The sequence below is a fragment of the Cherax quadricarinatus genome, unplaced genomic scaffold (genome assembly GCF_038502225.1).
Source record: "Cherax quadricarinatus isolate ZL_2023a unplaced genomic scaffold, ASM3850222v1 Contig61, whole genome shotgun sequence".
NCBI classification, from domain to species: domain Eukaryota; kingdom Metazoa; phylum Arthropoda; class Malacostraca; order Decapoda; family Parastacidae; genus Cherax; species Cherax quadricarinatus.
Window position 1 is genome coordinate 40,669 of NW_027195087.1, and position 19,332 is coordinate 60,000.

The window sequence follows — 19,332 nt, forward strand, 5'->3', positions numbered from 1 at the left end:
GTAGTTGTGAGAGGCAGGAGCGACCATCCAAGACCATATCATAGTGATCCAGTAGTTGTGAGAGGCAGGAGCGACCATCCAAGACCATATCATAGTGATCCAGTAGTTGTGAGAGGCAGGAGCGACCATCCAAGACCATATCATAGTGATCCAGTAGTTGTGAGAGGCAGGAGCGACCATCCAAGACCATATCATAGTGATCCAGTAGTTGTGAGAGGCAGGAGCGACCATCCAAGACCATATCATAGTGATCCAGTAGTTGTGAGAGGCAGGAGCGACCATCCAAGACCATATCATAGTGATCCAGTAGTTGTGAGAGGCAGGAGCGACCATCCAAGACCATATCATAGTGATCCAGTAGTTGTGAGAGGCAGGAGTGACCATCCAAGACCATATCATAGTGATCCAGTAGTTGTGAGAGGCAGGAGCGACCATCCAAGACCATATCATAGTGATCCAGTAGTTGTGAGAGGCAGGAGCGACCATCCAAGACCATATCATAGTGATCCAGTAGTTGTGAGAGGCAGGAGCGACCATCCAAGACCATATCATAGTGATCCAGTAGTTGTGAGAGGCAGGAGTGACGTGCCCTGAACCCATGTTGCCCTGGATTGTGCAGATTTTGGGAATCCAGGTGATTTGGAATCCTGCTTCTTAGAACTCTTTCAAAGATTTTTAGGATGTGGGACGTTAGAGCTATTGGTCTATAGTTCTTAGGTACTGCTTTGCTGCCACCTTTATGGAGTGGGGCTATATCCGTTGTTTTAAGTGACTGGAATTTCACCCATGTCCAAGCTCCTCCTCCATAGTGTACTTAGGGCACGCGAGAGGGGTTTCTTGCAGTTCTTAACGAACACAGAGTTCCACGAGTCTGGGCCCGGGGCTGAGTGCATAGGCATGTTGTCAATGGCTTTTTCAAAGTCTGTCAGAGTTAGGGTAATGTCGGAAATCTGGCATACATTTATGGAGTTTTGAGGCTCATTCATGAAGAAATCATTTGGGTCGTCGATCCTCAGACTGATTAGTGGTTCCCTAAACACAGAGTCGTACTGGGATTTCAGTATTTCACTCATTTCCTTGTTGTCATCTGTCATCCCATCCTGTCTGAGTAAGTCCCATCCTGTCCGAGTAAGTCCCATCCTGTCCGAGTAAGTCCCATCCTGTCTGAGTAAGTCCCATCCTGTCTGAGTAAGTCCCATCCTGTCCGAGTAAGTCCCATCCTGTCTGTGTAAGTCCCATCCTGTCTGAGTAAGTCCCATCCTGTCTGTGTAAGTCCCATCCTGTCTGTGTAAGTCCCATCCTGTCTGAGTAAGTCCCATCCTGTCTGAGTAAGGGTCCGATACTAGATGTGGTATTTGCCTTGTTTTTGGTATATGAAAAGAAATATTTCGAATTTCTTTCAATTTCACTAATAGCTTTAAGCTCGTCCTGTCTCTCCTGGTTCCTGTAAGAGTCATTTAGCTTAAGTTCGATAGTTTCCACTTCCCTGGTCAGCGCCTCCTTTCGTGTATCAGATATTCTAGCACTCCTGAGGAGCTCAGTGACTCTTCGTCGTCTTCTGTAGAGGGAGCGTCTTTCTCTCTCCAGTTTACTCCTGCTCTTCTTCTTTCTTAGGGGAATATGCCTAGAACATGCTTCGGCTACCAGGAAGTTGATCCTTTCAAGGCACTGGTTTGGATCCATGTCATTTAAGACATCTTCCCAACATGTTTCGTTTAGGACATGGTTTACCTGGTCCCAGTTGATGTTCTTGTTGTTGAAGTTGTATTTTGTGAAGACACCTTCACAGGTACATGCATTCTGCTGTTCAGGACCCCTATGCATGTACGTCTGGACTTCGATTAGATCGTGATCGGAATTAGTTGTTTTTGATATTCTTATGTCTCTTATCAGGTCCTCATTATTTGTGAAGATAAGGTCAAGTGTGTTTTCTAGTCATGTTGGCTCCACTATCTGCTGGCTTAAGGTGTGTTTCTCGCAGAGACTTAGTAGCTCATGTGTGTGTGACCTTTCATCTGCGCTACCTCCGGGGATTGTTTCAGCTATAACATTATTCGCTACATTCTTCCATTTTGTATGTCTTAGGTTGAAATCACCAGCAGTAAGATGTTTGGGGATGGAGCTGGAAGGTTTTCCAGACAGTAATCAATTTTCAGGTACCCAATTAAACAATTCCCTAATAACCTAGGTACATAATTAGCCAGGTACCTGATAACCTCAGTACCTAATTAACCAGATACCTGATAACTTAGCTACCTAATTAAGCTGGTACCTTGATAAGCTAGATGCCTAATTAACCAAATACCTAATAATCTAGGTACCTAATTACCCAGGTAGATAATTACCAAGATACGTAATAACCTAGGTACCTAATTACTCAGGTGGCTTATTAGAAAGTTACCTAATAACCTAGGCACCTAATTACCCAGGTACCTGATACCTAGGTAACTAATTAACCAGGTATATAATTACCTGGGTAATTAAACTTCATGTAAATATAAGGTCAGTAACTCTCTAAATTAATGTATTTTTAAGATAAGGGGATCAGTCCCAGGAACTGTAGCCCTCTAAATGCCCCTGACTGTGTCCTCAGGGGGGTGTTAGGAGGCTAGTACCCCTACGAGGCCCTAACACCCTAGTCAGGGCCCTAAGGATCCACAACAAGCCAGTACACTGACCTTTAACATGACCATACAAGCCAGTATAGGTGACCTTTTGTAAGCCAGGGAAACCCAGGGTGCGGCAGACAATCTCTCCTTCCCTGGTGTCCCATTCATCATCACAGATGTTACCCCAGCGTCCCTCGTGGTAGATCTGGACGTTACCTGAGGGGTGACACCTGGTTAGTACCTGTTTTGGACTTATTCTTGACTTGTTTAAGGTGTTTAGTAGCGTCCCTCGTGCTAGACCTGGACCTGTTTATTACGTGTTCTGGACCTGCTTAGTACGTATTCTGGGCCTGTTTAGTACGTCCTCTGGACCTGTTTAGTACGTCCTCTGGACCTGTTAGTACGTGCTCTGGACCTGTTTAGTACGTGCTCTGGACCTGTTTAGTACGTCCTCTGGACCTGTTTAGTACGTCCTCTGGACCTGTTTAGTACGTCCTCTGGACCTGTTAGTACGTGCTCTGGACCTGTTTAGTACGTGCTCTGGACCTGTTTAGTACGTGCTCTGGACCTGTTTAGTACGTGCTCTGGACCTGTTTAGTACGTGCTCTGGACCTGTTTAGTACGTGCTCTGGACCTGTTTAGTACGTGGTCTGGACCTGTTTAGTACGTGCTCTGGACCTGTTTAGTACGTCCTCTGGACCTGTTTAGTACGTGCTCTGGACCTGTTTAGTACGTGCTCTGGACCTGTTTAGTACGTGCTCTGGACCTGTTTAGTACGTGCTCTGGACCTGTTTAGTACGTGCTCTGGACCTGTTAGTACGTGCTCTGGACCTGTTAGTACGTGCTCTGGACCTGTTTAGTACGTGCTCTGGACCTGTTTAGTACGTGGTCTGGACCTGTTTAGTACGTGCTCTGGACCTGTTTAGTACGTGCTCTGGACCTGTTAGTACGTGCTCTGGACCTGTTAGTACGTGCTCTGGACCTGTTTAGTACGTGCTCTGGACCTGTTAGTACGTGCTCTGGACCTGTTTAGTACGTGCTCTGGACCTGTTTAGTACGTCCTCTGGACCTGTTTAGTACGTGCTCTGGACCTGTTTAGTACGTGCTCTGGACCTGTTAGTACGTGCTCTGGACCTGTTAGTACGTGCTCTGGACCTGTTTAGTACGTGCTCTGGACCTGTTTAGTACGTGGTCTGGACCTGTTTAGTACGTGCTCTGGACCTGTTTAGTACGTGCTCTGGACCTGTTAGTACGTGCTCTGGACCTGTTAGTACGTGCTCTGGACCTGTTTAGTACGTGCTCTGGACCTGTTAGTACGTGCTCTGGACCTGTTTAGTACGTGCTCTGGACCTGTTTAGTACGTGGTCTGGACCTGTTTAGTACGTGCTCTGGACCTGTTTAGTACGTGTTCTGGACCTGTTTAGTATGTGTTCTGTATGTGTTCAGTAGGTGTTCCTGACCTGTTTACTACCTGTTCTGGACGTGTTTAGTACGTGTTCTGCACCTGCTTAGTATGTGTTCTGCACCTGTTTAGTACGTGTTCTGCACCTGTTTAGCATGTGTTCTGTATGTGTTCAGTACGTGTTCCTGACCTGTTTACTACCTGTTCTGGACCTGTTTAATACATGTTCCTGACCTGTTTAGTATGCGTTCTGGACCTTTCCAGTACTTGTTCTGGACCCGTTTAGTGCCTTTCTTAAAACAAAGAGACATCACAATAGGCCTAGAGGCCTAAGCAGACCAGCAACAGGAGGCTCACAGCCCTAAAGACCCCAACAAGGGTCCACTCCCTTAAATAGGAGAGATAAAGCCACCAAAATATCTATGAAAAATAGAAAAATATTCTCATTGTTAGTGCTGTGCAAATTAGGTCTAAAGAAGGTATCTAGGCCTATAGGCTGGGTTATCCTAGCTCTAGGGCCCTAGTTAAGAGGTAATGGCTGGTTAAGGGTAGATAGTACCCTTAATGACCAGGGGTCATTAGAGTGTAAGAGTGGGGTCAACTGCAGTGACCTGCCAGGTCATGACCCCAGGGATCAGGTAGGTCTAATTAACCAGGTAAGCTATGACGGTCTCCCAGGGCTACTCAGGGCCTCCCAGAGCCACTCAGGGCCTCCCAGAGCCACTCAGGGCCTCCCAGAGCCACTCAGGGCCTCCCAGAGCCACTCAGGGCCTCCCAGAGCCACTCAGGCCTCCCAGAGCCACTCAGGGCATCCCAGAGCCACTCAGGGCATCCCAGAGTCACTCAGGGCCTCCCAGAGCCACTCAAAGCCTCCCAGAGTCACTCAGGGCCTCCCAGAGCCACTCAGGGCCTCTGAGAGTCACTCAGGGCATCCCAGAGCCACACAGGGCATCCCAGTGCCATTCAGGGCCTCCCAGAGAAACTCAGGGCATCCCAGATTAAGATCCTGAAGGCCTAAAAAGACGCCTTTAGGATAGGTTTATCTATCGTAGGAGGATAGACAGAGGGCTCTATCTATCCTAGGATGATAGAGGGTTCTATCTATCCTAGGAGCATAGATTGAGGGGTCCTGTCTATCCTATGAGCATAGACTGAGGGCCCTATCTATCCTAGGAGGATAGACTGAGGGCCCTATCTATCCTAGGAGGATAGACTGAGGGCCCTATCTATCCTACGAGGATAGACTGATGGCCCTATCTATCCTAGGAGGATAGACTGAGGATTCTGTCTATCCTAAGAGCATAAACTGAAGGCCCTATCTATTCTAGGAGTATAGACTGAGGGCTCTATCTATCCTAGGAGCATAAACTGAGGGCTCTATCTATCCTAAGAGCATAGACTGAGGGCTCTTTCTATCACATAATAGACTTAAGGCCTTATCTATCCTAGGAGCATAGACTGAGGTCTCAATCTATCATGTAATAGACTGAGGGCTCTGTTCATCATGTAATAGACTAAGGGCTCTATCTCTACTAGGATGATAGACTGAGGGCTCTACCCTACGTGTGTGTACTGACCCATGTGTACTTGCAGGGTTGAGTCATAGCTCTTGAGTCAGTTGTATGTGTTTATACAATGTGCTACGTGTGTGTACGCACGTACACGCTGGTGTAGGCGTGTGTAAGTGCCTGGGTTGTGTGCACATGTGCGTGGGCGTAGAGCCAGGGTTGTTTACACATGAAATATGACCAGCTGTGGGGCCAGGAATGTCAGCTGTGTACGTGTGTGTGTGTGTGTGCACGTGTGTGTGTGTGTGTGTGTGTGTGTGTGTGTGTGTGTGTGTGTGTGTGTGTGTGTGTGTGTGTCCACGTGTGTGTGTGTGTGTGTGTGTGTGTGTGTGTGTGTGTGTGTGTGCACGTGTGTGTGTGTGTGTGTGTGTGTGTGTGTGTGTGTGTGTGTGTGTGTGTGTGTGTGTGCACGTGTGTGTGTGTGTGTGTGTGTGTGTATGTGTGTGTGTGTGCACGTGTGTGTGTGTGTGTGTGTGTGTGTGTGTGTGTGTGTGTGTGTGTGTGCACGTGTGTGTGTGTACTCACCTAGTTACTCACCTAGTTGAGGTTGCGGGGGTCGAGTCCGAGCTCCTGGCCCCGCCTCTTCACTGATCGCTACTAGGTCACTCTCCCTGAGCCGTGAGCTTTATCGTACCTCTGCTTAAAGCTATGTATGGATCCTGCCTCCACTACATCGCTTCCCAAACTATTCCACTTACTGACTACTCTGTGGCTGAAGAAATACTTCCTAACATCCCTGTGATTCATCTGTGTCTTTAGCTTCCAACTGTGTCCCCTTGTTACTGTGTCCAATCTCTGGAACATCCTGTTTTTGTCCACCTTGTCAATTCCTCTCAGTATTTTGTATGTCGTTATCATGTCCCCCCTATCTCTCCTGTCCTCCAGTGTCGTCAGGTTGATTTCCCTTAACCTCTCCTCGTAGGACATACCTCTTAGCTCTGGGACTAGTCTTGTTGCAAACCTTTGCACTTTCTCTAGTTTCTTTACGTGCTTGGCTAGGTGTGGGTTCCAAACTGGTGCCGCATACTCCAATATGGGCCTAACGTATACGGTGTACAGGGTCCTGAACGATTCCTTATTAAGATGTCGGAATGCTGTTCTGAGGTTTGCTAGGCGCCCATATGCTGCAGCAGTTATTTGGTTGATGTGCGCTTCAGGAGATGTGCCTGGTGTTATACTCACCCCAAGATCTTTTTCCTTGAGTGAGGTTTGTAGTCTCTGACCCCCTAGACTGTACTCCGTCTGCGGCCTTCTTTGCCCTTCCCCAATCTTCATGACTTTGCACTTGGTGGGATTGAACTCCAGGAGCCAATTGCTGGACCAGTTCTGCAGCCTGTCCAGATCCCTTTGTAGTTCTGCCTGGTCTTCGATCGAGTGTATTCTTCTCATCAACTTCACGTCATCTGCAAACAGGGACACCTCAGAGTCTATTCCTTCCGTCATGTCGTTCACAAATACCAGAAACAGCACTGTGTCTGACACCTCGCCACGTACCATGTGTGCACGTGTGAACTGTGTGTGTGTGTGTGTGTGTGTGTGTGTGTGTGTGTGTGTGTGTGTGTTTGCACGTGTGTGTACGTGCGTGTGTGTGTCCACGTGTGTGTGTGTGTGTCGTGTGCACGTGTGAGTGTGTGTGTGTGTGTCGTGTGCACGTGTGTGTGTGTGTGTGTGTGTGTCTACGTGTTTGCGCACGGGTGCGCAAACACACACTGTCACTCACCATCACTGTCACTCACCATCACTGTCACTCACCATCACTGTCACTCACCATCACTGTCACTCACCATCACTGTCACTCACCATCACTGTCACTCACCATCACTGTCACTCACCATCACTGTCTCTCACCATCACTGTCACTCACCATCACTGTCACTCACCATCACTGTCACTCACCATCACTGTCACTCACCATCACTGTCACTCACCATCACTATCTCTCACCATCACTATCTCTCACCATCACTGTCACTCACCATCACTGTCTCTCACCATCACTATCTCTCACCATCACTGTCACTCACCATCACTGTCACTCACCATCACTGTCACACACCATCACTGTCTCTCACCATCACTATCTCTCACCATCACTGTCACTCACCATCACTGTCACTCACCATCACTGTCACTCACCATCACTGTCTCTCACCATCACTATCTCTCACCATCACTGTCTCTCACTATCACTGCCACTCACCATCACTGTCACTCACCATCACTGTCTCTCACCATCACTATCTCTCACCATCACTGTCACTCACAATCACTGTCACTCACCATCACTGTCTCTCACCATCACTGTCTCTCACCATCACTGTCACTCACCATCACTGTCTCTCACCATCACTGTCTCTCACCATAACTGTCTCTCACCATCACTGTCTCTCACCATCACTGTCTCTCACCATCACTGACACTCACCATCACTGTGTCTCACCATCACTGTCTCTTACCATCACTGTCTCTCACCATCACTGTCTCTCACCATCACTGTCTCACCATCACTGTCTCTCACCATCACTGTCTCTCACCATCATTGTCTCTCACCATCACTGTGTCTCACCATCACTGTCTCTCACCATCACTCTCTCTCACCATCACTGTCTCTCACCATCACTGTCTCTCGCCACCACTGTCACTCACCATCATTGTCTCTCACTATCACTGTCACTCACCATCACTGTCTCTCACCATCACTGTCTCTCACCCCACTGTCTCACCATCACTGTCTCTCACCATCACTGTCTCTCACCATCACTGTCTCCCACCATCACTGTCTCACCATCACTGTCACTCACCATCACTGTCTCTCACATTATTGTCACTCACCATCACTGTCTCTCACCATCACTGTCACTCACCATCACTGTCTCTCACCATCAATGTCCCTCAACATCACTGTCTCTCACCATCACTGACTCTCACCATCACTTTCACTCACCATCACTGTCTCTCACCATCACTGTCACTCACCATCACTGTCTCTCACCATCACTGTCTCTCACCATCACTGTCTCTCACCATCACTGTCTTTCTCCATCACTGTCACTCACCATCACTGTCTCTCACCATCACTGTCTCTCACCATCACTGTCTCCCACCATCACTGTCTCTCACCATCACTGTCACTCACCATCACTGTCTCTCACATCATTGTCACTCACCATCACTGTCTCTCACCATCACTGTCACTCACCATCACTGTCTCTCACCATCACTGTCTCTCACCATCACTGTCTCTCGCCATCACTGTCTCCCACCATCACTGTCTCTCACCATCACTGTCACTCACCATCACTGTCTCTCACCATCACAGTCTCTCACCATCACTGTCTCTCGCCATCACTGTCACTCACCATCATTGTCTCTCAGCATCACTGTCTCACCATCACTGTCTCTCGTCATTACTGTCTCTCACCATCACTGTCACTCGCGATCACTGTCTCTCACCATCACTGTCTCTCATCATCATTGTCTCTCACCATCACTGTGTCTCACCATCACTGTCTCTCACCATCACTGTCTCTCACCATCACTGTCTCTCACCATCACTGTCTCTCGCCATCACTGTCACTCACCATCACTGTCTCTCACTATCACTGTCACTCACCATCACTGTCTCTCACCATCACTGTCTCTCACATCACTGTCTCACCATCACTGATTCTCACCATCACTGTCTCTCACCATCACTGTCTCTTACCATCACTGTCTCTCACCATCACTGTCTCACCATCACTGTCTCTCACCAATACTGTCTCTCACCATCACTGTCTCCCACCATCACTGTCTCTCACCATCACTTTCACTCACCATCACTGTCTCTCATATAATTGTCACTCACCATCACTGTCTCTCACCATCACTGTCACTCACCATCACTGTCTCTCACCATCACTGTCCCTCACCATCACTGTCTCTCACCATCACTGTCTCTCACCATCACTGTCACTCACCATCATTGTCTCTCACCATCACTGTCACTCACCATCACTGTCTCTCACCATCACAGTCTCTCACCATCACTGTCTCTCACCATCACTGTCTTTCACCACCACTGTCACTCACCATCACTGTCTCTCACCATCACTGTCTCTCACCATCACTGTCTCCCACCATCACCGTCTCTCACCATCACTGTCACTCACCATCACTGTCTCTCACATCATTGTCACTCACCATCACTGTCTCTCACAATCACTGTCTCTCACCATCACTGTCTCTCACAATCACTGTCTCTCACCATCACTGTCACTCACCATCACTGTCTCTCACCATCACTGTCACTCACCATCACTGTCTCACCATCACTGTCACTCACCATCACTGTTTCTCACCATCACTGTCACTCGCGATCACTGTCTCTCACCATCACTGTCTCTCACCATCGTTGTCTCTCACCATCACTGTCTCTCACCATCACTGTCAACATTACTGTCTCTCACCATCACTGTCTCTCACCATCACTGCCATTCACCGTCACTGTCACTCACCATCAATGTCTCTCACCATCACTGTCTCTCACCATCACTGTCACTCACAATCACTGTCACTCACCATCACTGTCTCTCACCATCACTGTCTCCCACCATCACTGTCTCTCACCATCACTGTCACTCACCATCACTGTCTCTCACATCATTGTAACTCACCATCACTGTCTCTCATCATCACTGGCACTCACCATCACTGTCTCTCACCAACGCTGTCTCTCACCATCACTGTCTTTCACCATCACTGTCACTCACCATCACTGTTTCTCACCATCACTGTCTCTCACCATCACTGTCTCCCACCATCACTGTCTCTCACCATCACTGTCACTCACCATCACTGTCTCTCACATCATTGTCACTCACCATCACTGTCTCCCACCATCACTGTCTCTCACCATCACTGTCACTCACCATCACTGTCTCTCACATCATTGTCACTCACCATCACTGTCTCTCACCATCACTGTCACTCACCATCACTGTCTCTCACCATCACAGTCTCTCACCATCACTGTCTCTCGCCATCACTGTCACTCACCATCATTGTCTCTTACCATCACTGTCTCACCATCACTGTCTCTCACCATCACTGTCTCTCACCATCACTTTCACTCGCGATCAGTATCTCTCACCATCACTGTCTCTCATCATCATTGTCTCTCACCATCACTGTGTCTCACCATCACTGTCTCTCACCATCACTGTGTCTCACCATCACTGTCTCTCACCATCACTGTCTCTCACTATCACTGTCACTCACCATCAATGTCTCTCACCATCACTGTCTCTCACCTCACTGTCTCACCATCACTGTCTCTCACCATCACTGTCTCTCACCATCACTGTCTCTTACCATCTCTGTCTCTCACCATCACTGTCACATCATCACTGTCTCTCACCATCACTGTCTCTCACCATCACTGTCACCCACCATCACTGTCTCTCACCATCACTGTCACTCACCATCACCGTCTCTCACATTATTGTCACTCACCATCACTGTCTCTCACCATCACTGTCACTCACCATCACTGTCTCTCATTATCACCGTCGCTCACCATCACTGTCTCTCACCATCACTGTCTCTCACCATCACTGTTACTCACCATCACTGTCTCTCACCACCACTGTCACTCACCATCACTGTCTCTCACCATTATTGTCTCTCACCATCACTGTCTCTCACCATCACTGTCTTTCACCAACAATGTCACTCACCATCACTGTCTCTCACCATCACTGTCTCTCACCATCACTGTCTCCCACCATCACTGTCTCTCACCATCACTGTCACTCACCATCACTGTCTCTCACATCATTGTCACTCACCATCACTGTTTCTCACCATCACTGTCTCTCACCATCACTGTCTCTCACCATCACTGTCTCTCACCATCACTGTCACTCACCATCACTGTCTCACCATCACTGTCTCTCACCATCACTGTTTCTCACCATCACTGTCACTCGCGATCACTGTCACCCACCATCACTGTCTCTCACCATCACTGTCTCCCACCATCACTGTCTCTCACCATCACTGTCACTCACCATCACTCTCTCACATCATTGTAACTCACCATCACTGGCACTCACCATCACTGTCTCTCACCATCACTGTCTCTCACCAACGCTGTCTCTCAATATCACTGTCTTTCACCATCACTGTCACTCACCATCACTGTTTCTCACCATCACTGTCTCTCACCATCACTGTCTCCCACCATCACTGTCTCTCACCATCACTGTCACTCACCATCACTGTCTCTCACATCATTGTCACTCACCATCACTGTCTCTCACCATCACTGTCACTCACCATCACTGTCTCTCACCATCACTGTCTCTCACCATCACTGTCTCTCGCCATCACTGTCTCCCACCACCACTGTCTCTCACCATCACTGTCACTCACCATCACTGTCTCTCACATCATTGTCACTCACCATCACTGTCTCTCACCATCACTGTCACTCACCATCACTGTCTCTCACCATCACAGTCTCTCACCATCACTGTCTCTCGCCATCACTGTCACTCACCATCATAGTCTCTTACCATCACTGTCTCACCATCACTGTCTCTCACCATCACTGTCTCTCACCATCACTGTCACTCACCATCACTGTCTCACCATCACTGTCTCTCACCATCACTGTTTCTCACCATCACTGTCACTCGCGATCACTCTCACCCACCATCACTGTCTCTCACCATCACTGTCTCCCACCATCACTGTCTCTCACCATCACTGTCACTCACCATCACTCTCTCACATCATTGTAACTCACCATCACTGGCACTCACCATCACTGTCTCTCACCATCACTGTCTCTCACCAACGCTGTCTCTCAATATCACTGTCTTTCACCATCACTGTCACTCACCATCACTGTTTCTCACCATCACTGTCTCTCACCATCACTGTCTCCCACCATCACTGTCTCTCACCATCACTGTCACTCACCATCACTGTCTCTCACATCATTGTCACTCACCATCACTGTCTCTCACCATCACTGTCACTCACCATCACTGTCTCTCACCATCACTGTCTCTCACCATCACTGTCTCTCGCCATCACTGTCTCCCACCATCACTGTCTCTCACCATCACTGTCACTCACCATCACTGTCTCTCACATCATTGTCACTCACCATCACTGTCTCTCACCATCACTGTCACTCACCATCACTGTCTCTCACCATCACAGTCTCTCACCATCACTGTCTCTCGCCATCACTGTCACTCACCATCATAGTCTCTTACCATCACTGTCTCACCATCACTGTCTCTCACCATCACTGTCTCTCACCATCACTGTCACTCGCGATCACTGTCTCTCACCATCACTGTCTCTCACCATCACTGTCTCTCACCATCACTGTCTCTCACCATCACTGTCTCTCACCATCACCGTCTCTCGCCATCACTGTCACTCACCATCACTGTCTCTCACTATCACTGTCACTCAAAATCAATGTCTCTCACCATCACTGTCTCTCACCTCACTGTCTCACCATCACTGTCTCTCACCATCACTGTCTCTCACCACCACTGTCTCTTACCATCTCTGTCTCTCACCATCACTGTCACATCATCACTGTCTCTCACCATCACTGTCTCTCACCGTCACTGTCACCCACCATCACTGTCTCTCACCATCACTGTCACTCACCATCACCGTCTCTCACATTATTGTCACTCACCATCACTGTCTCTCTCCATCACTGTCACTCACCATCACTGTCTCTCACCATCACCGTTCCTCACCATCACTGTCTCTCACCATCACTGTCTCTCACCATCACTGTTACTCACCATCACTGTCTCTCACCACAACTGTCACTCACCATCACTGTCTCTCACCATTATTGTCTCTCACCAACACTGTCTCTCACCATCACTGTCTTTCACCAACACTGTCACTCACCATCACTGTCTCTCACCATCACTGTCTCTCACCATCACTGTCTCCCACAATCACTGTCTCTCACCATCACTGTCACTCACCATCACTGTCTCTCACATCATTGTCACTCACCATCACTGTTTCTCACCATCACTGTCTCTCACCATCACTGTCTCTCACTATCACAGTCTCTCACCATCACTGTCACTCACAATCACTGTCTCACCATCACTGTCTCTCACCATCACTGTTTCTCACCATCACTGTCACTCGCGATCACTGTCTCTCACCACCACTGTCTCTCACCATCGTTGTCTCTCACCATCACTGTCTCTCACCATCACTGTCAACATCACTGTCTCTCACCATCACTGTCACTCACCATCACTGTCACTCACCATCAATGTCTCTCACCATCATTGTCTATCACCATCACTGTCACTCATCATCACTGTCACTCACCATCACTGTCTCACCATCACTGTCTCACCATCACTGTCTCTCACCATCACTGTCTCTCACCATCATTGTCACTTACATTCACTGTCTCTCACCGTCACTGTCTCACACCATCACTGTCTCTCACCATCACTGTCTCTCACCATCACTGTCACTCAACATCACTGTCACTCACCATCACTGTCTCTCACCATCACTGTCTCTCACCATCACTGTCTCTCACCATCACTGTCTCTCGCCATCACTGTCACTCACCATCACTGTCACTCACCATCACAGTCTCTCACCATCACTGTCTCTTACCATCACTGTCACTCACCAACACAGTCACTCACCATCACTGTCACTCACCATCACTGTCTCTCACCATCACTGTCTCTCACCATCACTGTCACTCACTATCACTGTCACTCACCATCATTGTCACTCACTATCACTGTCACTCACCATCACTGTCTCTCACCATCACTGTCACTCATCATCACTGTCTCTCACCATCACTGTCACTCACCATCACTGTCTCTCACCATCACTGTCTCTCACCATCACTGTCACTCACCATCACTGTCACTCACCATCACTGTCTCTCACCATCACTGTCTCTCACCATCACTGTAACTCACCATCACTGTCACTCACCATCACTGTCTCTCACCATCACTGTCTCTCACCATCACTGTCTCTCACCATCACTGTCACTCACCATCACTGTCACTCACCATCACTGTCTCTCACCATCACTGTCTCTCACCACCACTGTCACTCACCATCACTGTCACTCACCATCACTGTCACTCACCATCACTGTCTCTCAACATCACTGTCTCTCACTATCACTGTCTCTCCCCATCACTGTCACTCACCATCACCGTCTCTCACCATCACTGTCTCTCACCATCACTGTCTCTCACTATCACTGTCACTCACCATCACTGTCACTCACCATCACTGTCACTCTCAATCACTGTCTCTCACCATCACTGTCTCTCACCATCACTGTCACTCACCATCACTGTCACTCACCATCACTGTCTCTCACCATCACTGTCCCTCACCATCACTGTCACTCACCATCACTGTCTCTCTCCATCACTGTCACTCACCATCACTGTCTCTCACCATCACTGTCACTCACCATCACTGTCACTCACCATCACTGTCACTCACCATCACTGTCTCTCACCATCACTGTCCCTCACCATCACTGTCACTCACCATCACTGTCCCTCACCATCACTGTCACTCACCATCACTGTCACTCTCAATCACTGTCTCTCACCATCACTGTCTCTCACCATCACTGTCACTCACCATCACTGTCACTCACCATCACTGTCTCTCACCATCACTGTCACTCACCATCACTGTCACTCTCAATCACTGTCTCTCACCATCACTGTCTCTCACCATCACTGTCACTCACCATCACTGTCACTCACCATCACTGTCTCTCACCATCACTGTCACTCACCATCACTGTCTCTCACCATCACTGTCCCTCACCATCACTGTCACTCACCATCACTGTCTCTCTCCATCACTGTCACTCACCATCACTGTCTCTCACCATCACTGTCACTCACCATCACTGTCACTCACCATCACTGTCTCTCACCATCACTGTCACTCACCATCACTGTCTCTCACCATCACTGTCCCTCACCATCACTGTCACTCACCATCACTGTCTCTCTCCATCACTGTCACTCACCATCACTGTCTCTCACCATCACTGTCACTCACCATCACTGTCACTCACCATCACTGTCTCTCACCATCACTGTCACTCACCATCACTGTCTCTCACCATCACTGTCACTCACCATCACTGTCACTCACCATCACTGTCTCTCACCATCACTGTCCCTCACCATCACTGTCACTCACCATCACTGTCTCTCTCCATCACTGTCACTCACCATCACTGTCTCTCACCATCACTGTCACTCACCATCACTGTCACTCACCATCACTGTCTCTCACCATCACTGTCACTCACCATCACTGTCTCTCACCATCACTGTCCCTCACCATCACTGTCACTCACCATCACTGTCACTCACCATCACTGTCACTCACCATCACTGTCTCTCACCATCACTGTCACTCACCATCACTGTCACTCACCATCACTGTCACTCACCATCACTGTCTCTCACCATCACTGTCACTCACCATCACTGTCACTCACCATCACTGTCACTCACCATCACTGTCTCTCACCATCACTGTCCCTCACCATCACTGTCACTCACCATCACTGTCACTCACCATCACTGTCACTCTCAATCACTGTCTCTCACCATCACTGTCTCTCACCATCACTGTCACTCACCATCACTGTCACTCACCATCACTGTCTCTCACCATCACTGTCACTCACCATCACTGTCACTCTCAATCACTGTCTCTCACCATCACTGTCTCTCACCATCACTGTCACTCACCATCACTGTCACTCACCATCACTGTCTCTCACCATCACTGTCACTCACCATCACTGTCTCTCACCATCACTGTCCCTCACCATCACTGTCACTCACCATCACTGTCTCTCTCCATCACTGTCACTCACCATCACTGTCTCTCACCATCACTGTCACTCACCATCACTGTCACTCACCATCACTGTCTCTCACCATCACTGTCACTCACCATCACTGTCTCTCTCCATCACTGTCACTCACCATCACTGTCACTCACCATCACTGTCTCTCACCATCACTGTCCCTCACCATCACTGTCACTCACCATCACTGTCTCTCTCCATCACTGTCACTCACCATCACTGTCTCTCACCATCACTGTCACTCACCATCACTGTCACTCACCATCACTGTCTCTCACCATCACTGTCACTCACCATCACTGTCTCTCACCATCACTGTCCCTCACCATCACTGTCACTCACCATCACTGTCACTCACCATCACTGTCACTCACCATCACTGTCTCTCACCATCACTGTCACTCACCATCACTGTCACTCACCATCACTGTCACTCACCATCACTGTCACTCACCATCACTGTCTCTCACCATCACTGTCACTCACCATCACTGTCACTCACCATCACTGTCTCTCACCATCACTGTCCCTCACCATCACTGTCACTCACCATCACTGTCTCTCTCCATCACTGTCACTCAACATCACTGTCTCTCACCATCATTGTCACTCACCATCACTGTCACTCACCATCACTGTCACTCACCATCACTGTCACTCACCATCACTGTCTCTCACCATCACTGTCCCTCACCATCACTGTCACTCACCATCACTGTCACTCACCATCACTGTCACTCACCATCACTGTCTCTCACCATCACTGTCACTCACCATCACTGTCACTCACCATCACTGTCACTCACCATCACTGTCTCTCACCATCACTGTCACTCACCATCACTGTCACTCACCATCACTGTCACTCACCATCACTGTCTCTCACCATCACTGTCCCTCACCATCACTGTCACTCACCATCACTGTCACTCACCATCACTGTCACTCACCATCACTGTCACTCTCAATCACTGTCTCTCACCATCACTGTCTCTCACCATCACTGTCACTCACCATCACTGTCACTCACCATCACTGTCTCTCACCATCACTGTCACTCACCATCACTGTCACTCTCAATCACTGTCTCTCACCATCACTGTCTCTCACCATCACTGTCACTCACCATCACTGTCACTCACCATCACTGTCTCTCACCATCACTGTCACTCACCATCACTGTCTCTCACCATCCCTGTCCCTCACCATCACTGTCACTCACCATCACTGTCTCTCTCCATCACTGTCACCATCACTGTCTCTCACCATCACTGTCACTCACCATCACTGTCACTCACCATCACTGTCTCTCACCATCACTGTCACTCACCATCACTGTCTCTCACCATCACTGTCACTCACCATCACTGTCACTCACCATCACTGTCTCTCACCATCACTGTCCCTCAATATCACTGTCACTCACCATCACTGTCTCTCTCCATCACTGTCACTCACCATCACTGTCTCTCACCATCACTGTCACTCACCATCACTGTCACTCACCATCACTGTCTCTCACCATCACTGTCACTCACCATCACTGTCTCTCACCATCACTGTCCCTCACCATCACTGTCACTCACCATCACTGTCACTCACCATCACTGTCACTCACCATCACTGTCTCTCACCATCACTGTCACTCACCATCACTGTCACTCACCATCACTGTCACTCACCATCACTGTCACTCACCATCACTGTCTCTCACCATCACTGTCACTCACCATCACTGTCTCTCACCATCACTGTCCCTCACCATCACTGTCACTCACCATCACTGTCTCTCTCCATCACTGTCACTCACCATCACTGTCTCTCACCATCACTGTCACTCACCATCACTGTCACTCACCATCACTGTCTCTCACCATCACTGTCACTCACCATCACTGTCTCTCACCATTCCTGTCCCTCACCATCACTGTCACTCACCATCACTGTCTCTCTCCATCACTGTCACTCACCATCACTGTCACTCACCATCACTGTCTCTCACCATCACTGTCACTCACCATCACTGTCTCTCACCATCACTGTCCCTCACCATCACTGTCACTCACCATCACTGTCACTCACCATCACTGTCACTCACCATCACTGTCTCTCACCATCACTGTCACTCACCATCACTGTCACTCACCATCACTGTCACTCACCATCACTGTCTCTCACCATCACTGTCACTCACCATCACTGTCACTCACCATCACTGTCTCACCATCACTGTCCCTCACCATCACTGTCACTCACCATCACTGTCTCTCTCCATCACTGTCACTCACCATCACTGTCTCTCACCATCACTGTCACTCACCATCACTGTCACTCACCATCACTGTCTCTCACCATCACTGTCACTCACCATCACTGTCTCTCACCATCACTGTCCCTCACCATCACTGTCACTCACCATCACTGTCACTCACCATCACTGTCACTCACCATCACTGTCTCTCACCATCACTGTCTCTCACCATCACTGTCTCTCACCATCACTGTCACTCACCATCACTGTCTCTCACCATCACTGTCACTCACCATCACTGTCACTCACCATCACTGTCTCTCACCATCACTGTCCCTCACCATCACTGTCACTCACCATCACTGTCTCTCTCCATCACTGTCACTCACCATCACTGTCTCTCACCATCACTGTCACTCACCATCACTGTCACTCACCATCACTGTCACTCACCATCACTGTCACTCACCATCACTGTCTCTCACCATCACTGTCTCTCACCATCACTGTCTCTCACCATCACTGTCACTCACCATCACTGTCTCTCACCATCACTGTCACTC

General features: G+C 48.9%; 1 protein-coding gene across 1 annotated transcript in view; it reads right to left on the reverse strand.

Moving 5' to 3' along the window:
• The window catches only part of LOC128701059 (Lysyl oxidase-like 2), a 51,813-nt gene that overhangs the window by 30,125 nt on the left and 2,356 nt on the right, over window positions 1–19,332 (reverse strand). Inside the window, exon 2 of the mRNA XM_070079973.1 lies at window positions 2,679–2,825. Within this exon, the coding sequence (XP_069936074.1) occupies window positions 2,679–2,825 (147 nt within the window). The remainder of the gene's footprint in view (window positions 1–2,678; window positions 2,826–19,332) is intronic.